Consider the following 18,631-nt stretch of genomic DNA (forward strand, 5'->3'; position numbering starts at 1 on the left):
CTATCACAGAGTCACACAGGCAGATATTGCCTCCCATTTTTTTTAGAATACTATAGTGCCCTATATCGTACTTGGCCAACAAGGCTGAAATCTCTACCTCGTTTTTTCATGATTTTCCATGGCCAAAGCTCTTCCCCGACCAAACTGATTTCCTAAACGCACCTTTCAAAGACAGTGAAATATACTCTGTGATACAAAGTCTTAACCCTAGGGAAAGCAGTGGGGCAGGATATTCTGGGGGATGAATTCTACAGAATAGTGAAGTTCCCCCTTCTTCCAACACTGACTTCTCTTTATAATTATCTCTCTTCTACAAAACTGATAGCCCCCAACATGAACCAATCAACGATCATGGTGCTGCCCAAAAAGGGTAAAGACCCACTAGACGTGGCATCTTATCGCCACATATCACTTATTAATGTGGATATAAAAATTTTTGCTGCAGTCTTGGCAGCTAGACTGAATAATATACTCCCCAGTATGATACACTCAGACCAAACAGGCTTTGTCAAAGGTTGGCAGGGGATGAGAAATGTCCACCACCTTATAGCGGCTCTAAGTTATCAAACCCTAGCAGAAGCGTTGATTTTAAGCCTGGATGCAGAAAAAGCGTTTGACTCCCTATCCTGGGAATATTTTTTCTGGGTCTTGCAAGAGTTTGGGTTTACTGGTGCATTTATTACATGGTTGGAGGCTCTCTACAGTACCCCCAGTGCATGCATATTAATTAATGGAGTGCTTTCAGATCCCTATTTTCTACACTGCAGGGTGCTCCAGGGGTGCCCTCTCTTGCCACTTTTGATTATCCTAGCGATTGAGCCTCTGGCGACCCCTGCCTGTGACGTGATTTCTGGGGTCTCAGCATCGGGGGTCACCCGCTGAAATTGGCTATTTTCGCAGACTATATTCTACTGTTTGTGGGATGCCCTCATACCAGTATCTCAGTAATAATACAACTGTTTAACCAATTTAGGGACTTTGCGGGGCTCACGATTAACTTCTCAAAATCAGAAGCGCTAGCTATAGACCCACAACTACAACACACTTAGGGAGGTACTTTCCCCTTTTCTTGAGCTTCAGACAAAATTAAATACTTGGGGGTGTGGGTCCCTAGGGACTTAAAATGTTTATATGCTATAAATATTAAGGAGACACTGGCAACCCTACAATCGCAGTTGGCAGCATGGCGATCCCTCCCACTATCTCTTTTTGGCCGTTGTGCTTTGGTGAAAATGGTGATTGTCCCCAAACTACTCTACAAAATGCACATGCTACCTTGCTGGCTCACGGTCAAAGATCTCCAAAAATTTAAATCAGCTATTACACAGTTCATCTGGGCTGGTAAAAGAGCAAGGATAAAGTATACCACTCTTGAAAGTTCTAGGGAGCAGGGCGGCCTGGGCCTCCCTGATTTTCAACTTTATAATGCTGCTTGCCAACTGCGATTTGTGGGAGAGTGGCTTACTGATTCCTATGCTTATTGTGAAGTAAATCTTCTCACCAATATGTCAGTCCCTTGGTCGCCACTGTTTCTCTTACAGGCAAGCCTAGCATTGCTGCAAACTTTGGAATTCCCTAGGATATTGCTCTACCCGTGCATACACGCCTGGCGGTGGATGCGCGCTACTCGAGGACTGAGTGGCACGACGTCTCTTTTACTTCCCTTAGTGGGCAATGCTGATTTTCCCCCGGGACAGGACTGCAGCCTTATTTTCAAACAATGGGCATGAAAGGGCATTGCCTTTATTTTTCACTTGTAGGGGAAGGAGTTGCCTATAGTACAGACATTCCAATCAATATTACACACTTTTCAGATATCCTCCCTACATTTTTTTGCCTATCTGGAGGCACGACGCTATCTACAGGCGTTTCATTGGACGGCAGAAGCTTTCACTTCAGAATTCTCGTTTGCAACAACACTCTTTGGTACATCCTGTGTTTCGAATACAATCGCTGGTTGGAGCAAGCTGGGCAAAGGTTTATCGAAATTTCCATCTGGAGGTGCTGGCTAAGTACTGGACTGATTCGTTGGGAGAACCTTTGACAACTTTGACACTACTAAACTGTTTTCAAAGTATACTGCAGCTGTTGAGTCGTTTTCTTTGACCTGCTGCCTTTGGACATGCAAAGCAGTTTGCGTACTGCCAGCTATAAAACAAACTGGTACTATTTTCATATCCCGCTGTGTACCCCTATATTGTCCCCCTGGTGTGCAGGATTTAGACTTGGTCTCCTGGGTGGGTGGGCGGGTTATGTTTCTGGTGTGTGGTGTGGAGTGCATGGATGTGTGTGTGGCCAATCAGTAAGATTGTTGTGTATTGATCTGCATGTAGAAAAACAGGGGTTTCCAACTTAGAAATAGCACACAATACTGTAAATACAGATCAGGTATGTGATGTAATAGATCCCTTTTTTGGCTCTGGGATGTATTGAAACAGATATGATATCTGCTTGAGGCTTATGCAATGTATAAGTTGTACTGTAGATGCTATTTCTGGTTGTGAACCTCTGGAAAATGTAAAAAATATTTTGGGAAAAAAAAATTATACTAATAGAAATAATGTCAAAACAGCCAAAGGACATGCAATAATTTAAACAACTTGGTTTAAATTTGTTCTAATATTTCCCAAACACTAATAAAATATTTCAAAACATCTGATGAATAAAACAACCAATAATTTTAAAATGTTCTATTATTTCCCCCAAAAAATATTTTATAACAAAAGGAACATTTACATCCAATAATTAAAACTAATAAGGATAACAAAAATCTGCTGCTCTCCATATCTGGGATCTTTTGATTTTTAGTCATCCTGAGATTGTTGTGGATTGGGGAAGTAGGGCCATACGCATTTTATCTTCTCTCTCACACCCATACACTAACACATTCGTTGTCTCATACAATCCTTCTCTCACACACATGCCTATGCTCTCATGCACACTCCCTCTTTCCCCTCACATTGAGGTCAATTTTATAAAGAGTGTGTGTGTACCCATACACATGTATTGGCGTGCGAGCGAGGATACACTAGAATTTTTAATTGTGCGCGTATGTTTTAAAATGCACTAACCCATGCATAAGTATGCTTCTAATTTTAAGAGGTTACTAGAGCACAACTAGCACACATGTGTCTTCACTAGGACCATGAGGCTTTTGCACATGTATGTCAGCGAATTTTAAAACATGCTTGCACGAGGCACATTCCTAATTTTCTCATTAGTCACCAGTTTGTCCAGTTAATAGCGAGATCTTTCACCCCCTCTGGTTCTTCATCCGGCCTGCTGCCCAGTTGACCTGGGCCCCTTACCCTGTCCTATAAGCCCTAAAACTTGAGATCTACAGACTTGCTTCTCATCAGGAGAAGCAGTAAAGTTACGCGGATATTTAGCACTGCACATGCACTGCAGGTTTAGTTTTTTTAAAAATTCTGAATTATGCACATAATTTTTGGCCCCACCCTGGAATGCCCATTCTACGCCCCTATTCAGCCCCCTTATTCTTCACACATGCATGGTACATACATTTTTTGCGGCTTTTAAATATCTGTATTGCTCACGCATAGTCCATATAAGTGGGCATTTTTGTGCGACAGCACTTTTAAAATTGACCTGTATATGTGTGTACGTGTGCCTCTGAGAGCCTATATGTGACACACAGGCTTTCACAGGCACAGATACACACACAGACACAGAATAGAAAGACCATAAAGTATAAATAGAAATGTGCCAACAAAAACTGTACTGAAAACTACAAGCTCGACTGTATTATGCAGTGCAACAATGCAAAAATAGGAACATCATCATTCCTTTCAATAAAATCAAGAGATATAAAACATCATAATATTAAAACTGTACTAATAACTATAAATGTCAAAACAGCCAAAAAACATCCAATAATTTTAAAAAATTCCATAAATTTATTCGGTTTCTAAAACAGCAATAGAATATTTCAAAACATCTCATGAAGAAAACATCCACTAATTAAAAAGAATTTTCTATTAAAACAAAATATTTCAAATCAGCAGAAACATCAAATTGCACTCAATTAAAACTGATAACAATTTAAAAAATCTCCTGCTCTCTATACCTGGGATCTTTTGATTTTCAGTTCCCTTGAGATTGTTGTGGATTGGGGGAGGTAAAACTGCACAAACTTTTTATCTATTCTCTCACACTTGCATTTTCTCTCTCTCACTTACAGACATATAGGGACAGTAATTTTCAAACCGGCGCACATATGTCTGCCCGCACTCAGGGACGAGGTCATTTCATAACCTAGGCTGGCTGTGGGCACATGTGTGCCAAATTTTAGTGGGCACGAGCATGTGCACAGAAATGCCGCATCTATTGCATTAATCAGGGGATTTTAAAACGGGTGCGCGCCGATGCCATTTACAGTTTTAACAGTTCATCCCCAGTTCACCCAGTTAAGAGAGAGGTCCTCCAACCCTCCAGTTTAATAGCCGTCATTTCCCCCAGTTAACCACAATCCTTAAGACACTGCAGATCTGCCTACTTTTCTTTAAATTGAAACATATACAGCATGTATAGCAGAAGTAAAGTTACGCAGCAGGGGTCCTCTGCTCCTGCTGGATCACGGAAGTATTAACATGTACATGTTGGAGTCATGCCACAAAATGCCTGTGCCCCACCCTGACCATGCCTATACCCTGCCACTTTTTGAAAACTTCTGAGATGTGTGCGCTCTGGGAGATACACGCGCATCTCGGCAGCTTTTCAAATCTCAGCGCGCATCGGGCTTTTAAAATTCACCTTAAAGTGTGCGTGTGTGTGCCTGTGACACAGATACATACATGCACACACACAGAGCCTCCTTTGACTTTGGGCCGTGGTTGGATGAGCTCTACCATGGCCCTGCGGGCCTCCTCACTTCAGGCCGTGGTTTGATGAGCTCCAATACGGCTTCGACTGCCTTCTCCCTACTTTGGGTTGTGGTGGGATGGGCTCCACCATGGGCCGCAACGGTTTTCCTGCTGTGGTGGGGAAAAAGTTGTGTGCAGGCGCACATGCATGCAGTTTAGAAGGGATACTGGTCCCAGAATCTTTTAAATGACCTTTACAGTTTCTCTCCTGCAAAATTCCTGTATTATGTAAATCTTTGAATGTATGAAGATATTGAATCTGTGGAAATTTTTTTTTTACTGAAAAAATATTTGTAGAGGCTTATGTCAATTGAGTCCTAGAACAAGATTGAATTGCATTCTAGAGATATGCATCCTTTTTAAACAAATGGGAAAGCAGGGTGAATGAGGGGAAAAACACAAAGGGCTTGATTTTAAAAAGCATTTACTCAAGTAAAACTGGGTTTTATTCGAGTAAATACCTTCTACTTGAGTAAGTGGGCTTTCGAAATTTGCTACACTATATGCCATTGAATTGTCCATACGATTTACTCGAGTAGGTGCACTTTGCTCAAATAAATTACTTTTGAAAATTGCCCCCAAAGATTTTTGTGTTTATTTTTTGCAGTTATTTGCCAAAAATGAAAAACTCCCACAAAAAAAACCCATGCAAACAAAAAATGAGCAATAAACACCCTGAAAAATGAATTAATGAAATGAAAATAAAGTTTAGTGTGCACCTCCCTATAGCATTCTGAAGGGCTACTAATGTTAAGATTTAAAGTATGATCCTTTTTGTTTAGCCCAATTTTAAAACACTGTTTTAAAGTTTGATTTGTGTTTTGCAGTTTTGGACATTGTGTGGAAATGCCCTTACTGCCAAAAGAGGTATATTTGGCAAAACTGGGGATCTTCAAACCATCCTCTGTCTAGCATGTGCGAAAGATGACATTACACACTCTGGTGCTTTAAATGGAGATATCTATGTCTGGAAAGGGCTGAACTTGGTGCGCACAATTCAAGGAGCTCATAGTGTAAGTATTAAATACTCAAATATACATTGATTTAGATATGTAGAAATTATAAATATACATATATTTGATGCATATTTTTGGCCAGCAGAAAAGCAGCAGCGCCTTCTTCATTCCTTTTTTCCAAGAAGCCTATGCACTAAGCATTTTTTCCATAATTTCAAAATGGGAAAAACCTTTAGTGGTTCCACAATGTGTCCTGGAGGACCCATAGCCACTTGGATTTTTAGGATATCCACAATGAATATGCATGAAATGTGTATGCACTGCTTCCCTAGAATACAGATTTTATCTCATGCATATTCATTGTGGATATCCTGAAAATCCAATTGGCTGGGAGTCCCTCAGGACAGGTTTGGGAACCTCTGCTTTAGTACATCAGATTCCATATGACATAAATAAACGTTTTAGTAATTGGATATCTGTACATGATGTATGTGTTAGTTTAGATATTGATGCATGTTCAGTAAGTGTATTATATTGGTAAAAGCCCAAGGAGTGTTCATGAATGGGAGGGATAGATGAGGGTGACAATTTTTTGTGAGATGAGAAAAAAATGAAGTTGAGCATTTCTGAAAGTAAACCTCCCTCTTTTCTCTGGGCAGCTCTCTATAGATTGGTTCCCCTAAAAGCCCCTATTCCTGAGTTGACACAGAGGTTACATGCCACCATGTACCAAAAAGAAAAATCACACCAGAGTTATATAAAAATATAACACATTTTAAGTAACTAATCATCATAATATATAACAAACATTTAAACTGGGGGGGGGGGGGGGGTAGGAAGAACTAGGGAATGAAAAAAAAGATAAAAGAAAATGACCCCACTGATATGTGGAGAGGTTCTGGTGGGCTTATGGTGCAGGTACCTATATGGCAATGGAATGGCTAACAGCTCAAGAACAGCTGCTAGCTGTTTCTGGCTAGTAGCTAAGTGGCCCAGCTCAGCCACCAGTACTCTGAGATCACCCTGGAAGGTGGCCATGTACTGAGAAATTCAAAGATAGCAAAAGTGTGAGGTTCAGCTATTAATATCCCACAGTGTAGATTTCAAAACAATTTTTTTTATTTTAATTTTTTAGTTTTCTCAAAATAATGGTGTTCCATTTGGTCAACTACGTCAAGGGTCCCCGAACGGCCATGTTTTGCTGGACTGCTTCCTCGGGAGGGATCAAGCTAAAAAATAAACACAGATAAATCAATAAGCCTAAGAGGAGGGATAGTAAGTGCATAAATATAATATAAATAATTATAGTGGCAGAGCCTCTATAGAGCTGAGCTCTGTTAGAGTTGCAAATGTTCCTCCTGCAGAGCCAGCCTCAGTAACTGCAGGTGGCCATGGAGTATGCCTGCCAAAATGTGGCACACCCTGATGGGCTTTCTCTTCCTCCTTCATCCAAACGAAGTTCCCACCAGGATATTCGTCCTCTGTTCCCTACAGTGAGGTAACAAAAGAAGGGAGTAGAAGCTGGTCAATGGCAGTTGGCAGGGCAATGAGGCTGCCTTGGGCCCTGGTGCTGTGGGGGCATTGGGGCCTGGTGTTGGGGCAGTTTCAAGCCCATCTCTTGTTGGTAGGTGTGCTGATGCTGAAGCAACTGCTCGAGGGCCTATCCTCCATCTCCTCCTTGGAGCTATTGGAATCTACCAAATAAAAAGATGTGGTGTTTTAAGTTGGCAGGAAATAGGAAAGGTAATGTGAGCAACAATTAGATTAAAAAAAAAAAGTAAGGGTTTTTTCCTCTCATTGTTGGGTTGATGTAGAGAAGGAGTAGACAACTCCAGTCCTCGTGTGCCGCAAGATAGGTTTTTAAGTTATTTACACTGAATTTTCATGAGATGTGTTTGCATGCACTGTTTCCATTGTATGCAAATATGTCTCATATATATTCATTGTGGATATCCTGAAAACTTGAATAGCTTGTGGAACTCAAGAACCAGAGTTCCTTACACCTGATGTAGATAGGAGAAGGGATGTGGCATGAGGATGTCAAGGAATAGGTGGGATAACTAGGGATGTGAATCATTTTAGGACGATTAAAATTATCGTCCGATAATTTTAATATCGTCTTAAACCGTTATGGAACACAATACAATAGAGATTCTAACGATTTATCGTTATAAATCGTTAGAATCGTGAGCCGGCACACTAAAACCCCCTAAAACCCACCCCCGACCCTTTAAATTAAATCCCCCACCCTCCCGAACCCCCCCCAAATGACTTAAATAACCTGCGGGTCCAGCGGCGGTCCGGAACGGCAGCGGTCCGGAACGGGCTCCTGCTCCTGAATCTTGTTGTCTTCAGCCGGCGCCATTTTCCAAAATGGCGCCGAAAAATGGCGGCGGCCATAGACGAACACGATTGGACGGCAGGAGGTCCTTCCGGACCCCCGCTGGACTTTTGGCAAGTCTCGTGGGGGTCAGGAGGCCCCCCACAAGCTGGCCAAAAGTTCCTGGAGGTCCAGCGGGGGTCAGGGAGCGATTTCCCGCCGCGAATCGTTTTCGTACGGAAAATGGCGCCGGCAGGAGATCGACTGCAGGAGGTTGTTCAGCGAGGCGCCGGAACCCTCGCTGAACGACCTCCTGCAGTCGATCTCCTGCCGGCGCCATTTTCCGTACGAAAACGATTCGCGGCGGGAAATCGCTCCCTGACCCCCGCTGGACCTCCAGGAACTTTTGGCCAGCTTGTGGGGGGCCTCCTGACCCCCACGAGACTTGCCAAAAGTCCAGCGGGGGTCCGGAAGGACCTCCTGCCGTCCAATCGTGTTCGTCTATGGCCGCCGCCATTTTTCGGCTCCATTTTGGAAAATGGCGCCGGCTGAAGACAACAAGATTCAGGAGCAGGAGCCCGTTCCGGACCGCTGCCGTTCCGGACCGCCGCTGGACCCGCAGGTTATTTAAGTCATTTGGGGGGGTTCGGGAGGGTGGGGGATTTAATTTAAAGGGTCGGGGGTGGGTTTTAGGGGGTTTTAATGTGCCGGTTTTGCGATTTTTCGATTTTTCACAATTTTTCACGATTTTTCACGATATTTTACCCCCCCAAACGGCAACAATACGATTCCCTCCCCCTCCCAGCCGAAATCGATCGTTAAGACGATCGAGGACACGATTCACATCCCTAGGGATAACTAGCACCGATTTTAGGTTGCAAATCTGTACATGAGTACAGATTTGCAAACCTCGACCAAAGACCGAGCTTTTTCAATAGCAGGTCCATCTATTTGGAACAACATTCCTTCAAGCCTCCGACTAGAACCCTGTCTCATTACGTTCAGAAAAAAACTTAAGACGTGGCTATTCCACCAAGCCTTCGATGATCCTCCAGACAACCCTTAGTCTTCTTTTTCCTCACTTGGACGTAGAAGATTAAAGTCCTACAACCATTCAAACGAAGAACTCTGGCACTTACTGAATAAAGCATCTTTTGCATTAATCCAAATTCCTTTTGGACTATGCTTCTTTAATTATTTTTTGGCCTTTAACTTCCTTCCAGCTCTTAAGCTTCCCAAGTTTTTTACTCCTTGTTAAATGTAACTTTATCTTATTCTCTTCTCTTGTTAATTACTTTTATTTATTGCTTCTGTTATACCCTTGTTTTATGTAAACCGATCCGATATGGTTTATTTACTATGAAGGTCGGTATAAAAAAGTGTTAAATAAATAAATAAATAAATAAATAGAACAAGATAGAAACAGAAAAGGGATGGCAAAAAAAGACAATACCATCTATCTACACCAACTGCTCAGCTTTACAATCTCTGTCACTTCTTCAGAGATACTCTGTGCTTATCTCATGCTTTTGTGGAATTCATATACTGTCATTGTCTCCACCATGTTATATTTGGCGGTCCATGGGCTCCCCCCATGAACCTTCACTCTTGCCTCCAGCCCTGAGCCATTATTGCTGGGTACCGCCACTGCCGAGGAGTTCCCAGGCTGCCGTGTGCCAGTAAACAAAATGGCACTGATGGCCCTTTGCCCTTACCATGTGACAGGGGCTAGCGGTGCCATTGGCCGGCCCCTGTCACATGGTAGGAGCAATAGACGGCCGGTGCCATCTTAAAAAATGGCGTGGGCCATCCATTGCTCCTACCATGTGATAGGGGCCGGCCAATGGCACTGATAGCCCCTGTCACATGGTAAGGGCAAAGGGCCATCGGCGCCATTTTGATTAGTGGCAGCCAATGGCCCGAGAGTGGGAGATCGCTCCTGGGACCCCCGCTGGACCACCAGGTACTCTAGGAAAGTTTTGGGGGGGACCAGAGGGTGTGTGATTGTAAATAATTAGATTTAAAGGGTTGGGGTGGGTTGTCTTTTTTTCAGCTCGAGACAGCCGAAAAAAAAAAACATCCGGATCGCGGAAAACGGAATTTCCCGCGGGTCCACGATACCGGAACCAATTCCGGCACCCGATTCACATCTCTAAAAGACAGTGGGTTTAGGAAGCCGAGCACAGCGGTGATGGTATATGCCCTCTCCCCCCGCAGCCAGAAACTGACTCTGTATTCAGCCGGGATGGCCTAAGATCAGGTAAAGCTTAAATTAAAAAAAAAAAAAAGAAAAACTGAGGAAGGTGTTTTGTAGGGCTTCCTCCTTCCTCCGATCTCCGTGCTTGGTGTTCCTGAGGGAGTTTAAGGGAAGTGGGCAGCCTGGCAGGTTGAGCAGCCCATTTGGGCTAGGTCCTGCTCTTAGGCTTTTCTCGTTGCACCGCATGGTAGTCCGTGGCAGCATTTTCGCACTTTTTCCTGTATGTTAGTCTGCCCTCTTCAGGACTGTCGGTTTGTCTGAGTGCGTCCGGCTTTGCATCCAGATTTTGCACCCAGTTTTTGGAGTCTCAGTTGGATGGCTGCTTGGGCATCCAGTTGATAGCGGCGTATGATTTCAGCACGTGCTTGCCTGTACGCACAATCTGGGCTAGGGTTTCGGTAATAGCAAAGAGGCATCAGTTATGGCTGAGAAATTGGTTGGCCGATGCGACCACCAAGGCTAACCTTACGAAATTGCCCTTTGAAGGCTCACTCCTGTTTGGGAGCGAGTTGGCGAAAATGGCCAATAAGTGGGGCAAGTCTCTGGTTCCTCGATTGCTGGAGAATAAGAAGTAGACGTTGCGCTCCTTTAGCATGAGAGGTTGTGCTAAGGGATCCAAGCGCCTTCGACCCAACAGAGGAGCGACCTTTCAGAGGACTCGGCCTTTCAGTAGGTCTCAGTCCTTTCATCCTAGACAGGGCGCAGGCTCGGGTAGCGGAACTTCCCGAGCCCCCCAATAAAGATGTGCCGATCCACCCCCGAGAACAAGAGATAGGGGTTGTCTCTTTCTTTTATCAGTGGTGGGTCGAAATCACGGTAGACCAATGGGTCTTGGAGGTGATATGAGATGGATATGTGCTGGAATTTCATAGTATTCCTTGAGATATGTTCATGGTGTCTCCTTGCCACTCCCTGCAGAAGAGGCAGGCAGTGGAGTGTACATTGTCAAGGCTCCTCAATCTGAGGGCTGTGTTTCCAGTGCTCACATCTCAAGAAAATACGGGCTGATATTCCATTTATTTCATTGTGCTCAAGAAGGAGGGCTCCTTTAGTCTCATCCTGGATCTCAAAAGGGTCTACCGTCATTTGCGGGTGACTCATTTTCATATGGAAACTTTGCACTCAGTGATAATGGCTGTGCAGTTGAGGGAGTTTCAGACCTTCTTGGATCTGTCCAAGGCATATCTGAATTTTCCCATCTGGCTAGAGTACTAGCGTTTTCTGAGATTCACGGTTTTGAGTCAGCATTATCAGTTCTGGCACTATCTTTTGGTCTGGCCACCGCATCCAGAACTTTTTCCAAGGTTGTGGTGGTGGTGGTGGCAGAGTTCAGAAAGGATGGGATCCTGGTACACTTGTACTTGGACAACTGGCTGATTTGTCCAAGTCTCTGGAAGAGAACCGCCTGATGACGAGCAAGGTGATCTTCTTTTTGCAGGAGCTTGGTTGGGTGGTGAACTCGGCCAAGAGCAATCTTCAGCCATCTCAGTTATTAGAATATCTCAGTGTTCAGTTCAACACGAAGCAGGGCAAGGTTTTCGTGCTGGAGGGTCGCATTCAGAAATTGTTGGCGCAGGTACTTCTGTTGATGAACACAATACCACATTCCAGATGCATGATGCTAAACTTCTTGGCATTGAATCTCAGCTGCCAAAACTTTGACCATTCTTCAAACTTTCTTAAATCACTTTTCATTCTCTCTATGCCTTCAGGCATGTCCACTCTGTTGCAGATATTAATATCATCTGCAAATAGACAAACTTTACCTTCTATCCATTCTGAAATGTCATCCACAAAGATATTGATCCCTGTGGCACTCCTTAACACGGTTCTGTCTTCAGAGTAGGTTCTATTTACCATTACACACTATCTTCTGTCAGTCAACAAGTTTGTAATCCAGTCCATCACCTTGGCATAGAGTCCCAAGATTCTCATTTTATTCACGAGACTCCTATGTGGGACAGTATCAAAAGCTTTGCTGAAATTCAAGTAAATTACATCGAACACTCTTCCTTGATCCAATTCTCTAGTTACTCAATAAAAAAAAATCAGATTTGTCTGACATGACCTTTCCCGGGTGAATCCATGCTGCCTCAGTCCAGCAACCCACCAGTTTGTAGATAGTTCACTATTCTTTCCTTCAGCAGTGTCTCTATTCATTTTTACTAGAGATGTGAATCGGAACCGGAATCGGTTCGGTTCCAGTTCCGATTCAAATCTTATAATTTTTATCGTCCGGCCCGATTGGTTTTTTGTTTATCGGCTGCGCCTGATCCGATAAACAAAAAACCCACCCTGACCCTTTAAAACTGACCCCTTAGCCTCCCCCCCCCCAAAAAAAAAACATTTTAAAATTACCTGGTGGTCCAGTGGGGGCGCCGGGAGCGATCTCCCGTTCTCGGGCTGTCGGCTGCGCTAATAAAAATGGCGCCGATGGCCCTTTGCCCTTACCATGTGACAGGGTATCCGTGCCATTGGCCGGCCCCTGTCACATGGTAGGAGCACTGGATGGCCGGCGCCATCTTTAAAGGTAATTTTAAAATGTTTTTGGGGGGGTCGGGAGGGTGGGGGAGGCTAAGGGGTCAGTTTTAAAGGGTCGGGGTGTTTTTTTTTTTATCTGGCCATCTGCGCCATTTTTATTAGTGGCGGGCGATCGGTCCCGGGGCTTCCACTGGACCACCAGGTGATTTTAAAATGTTTTTTGGGGGGGGGGGGGTTTGGGAGGGTGGGGGTAGGTAAGGGATTCATTTTAAAGGGTCGGGGTGGGTTTAGGGGTTATTTTGGTGTGCCTGTTTTCCCGCCCCCCCCAAATAACTCCCGTTAGTGGACACAAACCCGATTAACGATTTTTCATGATAAATCGGGGGAATTTCTATTGTATCACACTCTTTAACGATTTTTGACGATTTAAAAAATATCGGACGATATTTTAAAATGTCAAAAAACGATTCACATCCCTAATTTTTACACCACCAAGGTGAGGCTAACTGACCTGTAATTCCCAGCCTTCTCTCTATTATCACTCTTGTGAAGTGGGACCACCACCGCTCTTCTCCAGTCATGCGGCACCACTCTAGTTTCTAGTGATCTATTGAACAGGTCTTTCAGCGGACCCACCAGCACATCTCTGAGCTCCCTCAGGATCCCCATGACCTTGTCCATTTTCAGTTTTCCTAGCCCTTCCCATACATTCTCTTCTGTAAATGGAGTTTCGTCTCCCTCACCACCAACTACTGTTTTCTCAGCCAGCAACAGTCCTTCGCCAGGATCATGTTTAGTGAACACCGAACTGGAGTGTTTATTTAATATTTCTGCCATTTCTTTGTTTTTCTTCCCACATTGCTTCTCATCACCTTTCAATTTCACTATACTATTTTGGGCCTCCCTTCTTTCTTTGATATATCTGAAAAATGTTTTGTCACCTCGCTTTCTCCCTGGACAAGCAGGATGGTAGTCCTCACATATGAGTGACATCATCAGATGGAGCCCTGTCACGGAACACTTTTGTCAAAGTTTCTAGAACTTTGACTGGCACACTGAGCATGCCCAGCATGCCACTAACCCTGTAGCCACCAGGGGTCCCCCTTCAGTCTCTTTTTTTTTCCACACAGCAAGTTGCCTCACGGTTAGGAGCTCTGTGAGAAATTTCTCACAACTTTCCTCATGGAACTTTTGAAGTTTAATCTTCCTAAAATCACCCTCACTGGGGTCCTCCATCGCGCTCCATTCCCTCCGGCGCTCGGTAAGTGTTTCCTGTGGTTTGAGGTTGATTTCCGGTGGCATTCTCCTCTGTGCTCGACAGTCATCAACCGCGTGCCCGCCTTTTTTTTGATGGCGACCGGGCTCAGAAAATGCCCCGAGCGTCCGAGGACCATGTCCATCACGGATCCGCATACCGTTTGTGTTTTGTGCTTAGATCCCTTGCACGACATCCGTCGATGCCCTAGTTGCACACAAATGACCCCCAAAGGCCAGCGTGCTCATCTGGATAAGATGGAGCAGTTGTTTGCGTCAAAACATTCGGCTCCATTGACTCCAGTTCAAGTGCCACCGACCGGAGAGGGCTCATCGACCTCTGAGATGCCCCGCTGTGAACATCGGGGAGCGGGTGACCGTCCGTCATCGAAAGCATCGGTGTCATCGTCCTCGGTGCTGGAGAAGGACCAGACCGAGCACAGAGGGAAACATCGCCACCGGCACCCGGCACCGACACTGCAGCGACATAGACTTCCACCGAGTGGCCTGCGAAGAGGACCCGGAGAGAGGAGCCCCCATCCTCCTCTGGACCCAGGATCCCGAGGCGTTCCCCACCGATATCGGTGCTGGGTACTGAGCCTCCACAGATCGCTGTGGAGTGTCCAGTAATGCCTAGCCTGCCTCCTACCTCAGCTGCCATGCCATCCATGCCGGCTTTTCGGGAGGTATTGGACCGCCACTGATGCAGGTCCCCATACCGGCACCGGAACTGTCCGATGGCACGGGCTAAGTCGACAAGGGTACTGATAAGGGTGTCTAGACGCTCTTCGAGCGTCTAGACACCCTTATCAGTACCTTGTCGACTTAGCCCGTGCCATCGGACACGCTAACACCAAGTCACACATTGAGGCCTTCGCAGGTCCTGATTCCCATACTGGGTCCCTCGGAGGAAGAAGAAGGGACGTCTGCCCGATTCCAGCATGGGATCCACTGATGCCGGAGCCTGTTCCAGGGCCATCGGGACTGTCAATACGTAAGCGCACCGCATCTGTCTTGATGTCCTCGATGCCTGCACCACCGCCTTCGATGCTGATGCCGCATCCATCGATGCCACCTCGACATCCATCAATGCCTTCTCATCCTCTCGATTCTGGCATCCTTTGTCCCTCAGGAATCCTGGTGGGTGAAGAACACACTCCCTATGATCCATGGGAGGACGCATCCTCGGACCATTCCTCACAGGATTCCGAGGAATTGTTTTCAGAGCCTTCACCCCCGGAGGAAAGGCGTCATTCTCCCCCAGAGGACCTCTCTTTTGCCAGCTTTGTCAAAGAGATGTCTGAGTCCATACCATTCCCATTAATAACGGAGGAGGACGCTCGCCACAAAATGTTGGAGGTCTTACAATTTGTAGATACTCCAAAAGAGGTGATGGCGATACCAGTTCACAAAGTTCTGCTTGACCTCTTGCATTGCCTGTGAGACCATCCAGGTACTGTTCCTCCAGTAAACAGGAAGACAGATGCTACTTACCTGTCCAACAAGCCCCAGATTTTCAGAAGAGCCAATTGCTCCACCATTCTGAGTCGTGGAATCAGCCCAGAAGAAGGCTAAAAGATCCTGTCCACACTCCTCTGCCCCTCCTGGAAAGGATCAAAAGGCATTGGATGTATTGGGACATAGGGTCTTTCAAGGGTCCATGTTGATAGCACGAATAGCAGCATATCAATTATATATGACCCAATATAACAGAAATCTCTGGAACAAGTCCAGGATTTTGCAGAAAATCTACCACAGAAAGGATTGGAAGCAGGTAAGCACGAGGTTAGAGCTGCTTATGACTCTTTTGAAATAGCATCCAGAGTCTCAGCAGCGGGCATCAGTGCTAGACGCTGGGCATGGCTCAAGGCCTCAGACTTACGGCCGGAGGTGCAAGGTCAGCTTGCAGATCTCCCCTGTACAGGAGAAAACCTGTTCGGGGACAAAATCCAAGATGCAGTGGCCCAGTTAAAAGACCATCATGAGACCCTGAGTCAACTATCAACTGTCATCTCAGATGCACCCTCCGTAGCTCACAGGGGCTTATGCAGGGACGTCAGAAAGCAATTCTACAGACAACGCAGATATTATCCTCTTGCATCCCGTGCTCGACCAGCTCGGGCCGCTCAGAGAGGACATACTTGCCAAATGAGGACACCTAGAGCACAGCCATTTCCACAAGCTGGTCTTGCGACCGGTTTTTTATTCCTTTCCAGAGAGCAGCAACCATCCCCCCTTAGTCCTGCAATTCAGTCCACCAGTGGGAGGCCGTCTTTGTCAATTTGCAACCAATTGGCATCCAATTACCACGGACCAGTGGGTGCTATCCATCATAACCCACAGTTACCGTCTTAATGTTTCAACGGTACCCCCGGACTCCCCACCCAGTCTGGTGTGGAGCCAGGACGATCACACAACACTTCTCAAGTCAGAACTCTCAACCCTTCTGTGTGTCAGGGCCGTAGAACCGGTTTTCTTGACCCAACAGGGGACAGGGTTCTACTTCAGGTATTTCCTAATTCCAAAAAAGACTGGCGGCCTCCGGCCTATTCTAGACCTCCGTGCATTGAACACATTTCTTTGCAAGGAACGGTTCAGGATGGTGTCCTAGGCACCATGCTTCCTCTACTACATCAAGGGGATTGGCTCTGCTCACTGGACCTTCTGGACGCATACACCCATATTGCAATCTTCCTTCCTTATCGCAAGTACCTACGATTTGTAGTGGGACACGGGCATTATCAATACAGAGTATTGCCATTTGGTCTAGCCTTTCTCCCAGGACAAGCAGGATGGTAATCCTCACATGTGGGTGATGTCACTGGATGGAGCCCTATCATGGAAAACTTTTCTGTCAAAGTTTCTAGAACTTTTGACTGGCACACTGAGCATGCCCAGCATGCCTTGATCCCTCGAACCACAGGGGTCTCCCTTCAGTCTCTTTTTTTTTTTTCCGTGCTGCAGTTTGCCTCACAGTTAGGAGCTCTGAGAGAATTCTCACACAAATTTCTTCACGGAAAAATCCTGAAATTTACTTCAGAAAACTATTCCCTCATAGGGGTCTCCCATCGGGATATATTTTTCCATCGTTCAGTGAGTAAAATCACTATTCCTGGTTGGTGCCACTCCCACCGTTTTTTCGGTGTCCACATGCTGTCGACTGTTTTTGGGCCTCAACTTCTGCCATTATGGCAACAGGTTTCCAAAAATGTCTGGAATTCCCCTGAACCATGTCGATTGCCGACCCACATGATGTCTGTGTGCTGTGCCTCGGCTCATCACACGATGTGTCTACTTGCCCAAGTTGTGCCCAGATGATTCCAAAGGGTAGGCGGGCCCGCCTCAACAAGATGGAAACCCTGTTTAAAATTAAACTGACTCCATCGACGTCCACCTAATTGTCACCAGCAGCAGCATCGAAAAAATTGGTCATAAAATCTTGCCAGGATTACCAGGGCAGTGGTGACTGTTCGTCACCGACTCCGTCAAAGCATCAACATCATCTACCTTGGAGCTGGGGAAAGACTGGACCGAGCACTGAGGGAAGCACCGACGCGATTCTACCACCGGTGCTGGTTCCGACACCGCATCGGCTTCAATGGCTATTGAGCCGCTTGCGAAGAAGACACGGGTAGAGGAGCTGTTAACACCTTCTCCACCCGAGCAACCAAGGCGATCCCCACCGACATCGGTGCCGGGTACTGAGCCCCCACAGGTTCCTGCGGTGGTGCCAGTAATGCCTAGCCTGCCAGCCCCTATAGCTGCGATGTCTACACCAGTTTTCAGGGAGGAACTGGACGGTTTTATCCGCCAGGCAGTGCTCAATGCTCTGAGACCTACAGCCACCGGTGCCGGCCCCCATACCGACACTGGAGCCATTGATATTTGCACCGTTGCTAACCAGACTCGACACACTCATCGCCACCGATGCCAAAGCAACCCATGCAGCCTCTGAAGGCCCCGATTCCTATTCCCGGCTCTTCAGACAATGAGGACTTAGATTCCAGTCCATTTCACTGATGCCTGAACTGATGCCTGGTCCATCAGGGCTCTCGGGACCGAGAGGCCCATGTCTTCCATCGATGCCTCTGGTGCCTCCGAAACCTCCATCAGTGCCACCTCGCCATCCATCAAGGCCGTTGAAAGATCCATCGGTGCCTATACATCCTACAGCACCAGCCTTCTTCCATCCTTCAGGATCTCGACTAGAGACCTTTTTTCACACATGGGAAGATGTAGACACCAACACATCCATGGAGGATATTCTGTCGGAACCATCTCCTCCGGAGGAAAGGAGAAAATCTCCCCCAGAAGACCTCTCCTTTGCCAATTTTATTAGGGAAATGTCAGAGACAATTCCCTTTGATCTTATTACAGAGGAGGACACAAGGTACAAAACATTGGAATTTCTCCAATTTGTTGATGCTCCAAAGGAAGTCGTGGCCATCCCAGTACACAAGGTACTGGTCGATCTACAGCA

At 46.0% G+C, this 18,631-nt stretch overlaps 1 protein-coding gene across 1 annotated transcript in view; it reads left to right on the top strand.

The window, feature by feature from the left end:
* EML6 (EMAP like 6) overlaps nt 1–18,631 on the top strand; it is an 815,949-nt gene that overhangs the window by 152,903 nt on the left and 644,415 nt on the right. The window contains exon 5 of the mRNA XM_029593447.1: nt 5,711–5,896. Within this exon, the coding sequence (XP_029449307.1) occupies nt 5,711–5,896 (186 nt within the window). The remainder of the gene's footprint in view (nt 1–5,710; nt 5,897–18,631) is intronic.

Source organism: Rhinatrema bivittatum, chromosome 3, assembly GCF_901001135.1.
Source record: "Rhinatrema bivittatum chromosome 3, aRhiBiv1.1, whole genome shotgun sequence".
Lineage (NCBI taxonomy): Eukaryota > Metazoa > Chordata > Amphibia > Gymnophiona > Rhinatrematidae > Rhinatrema > Rhinatrema bivittatum.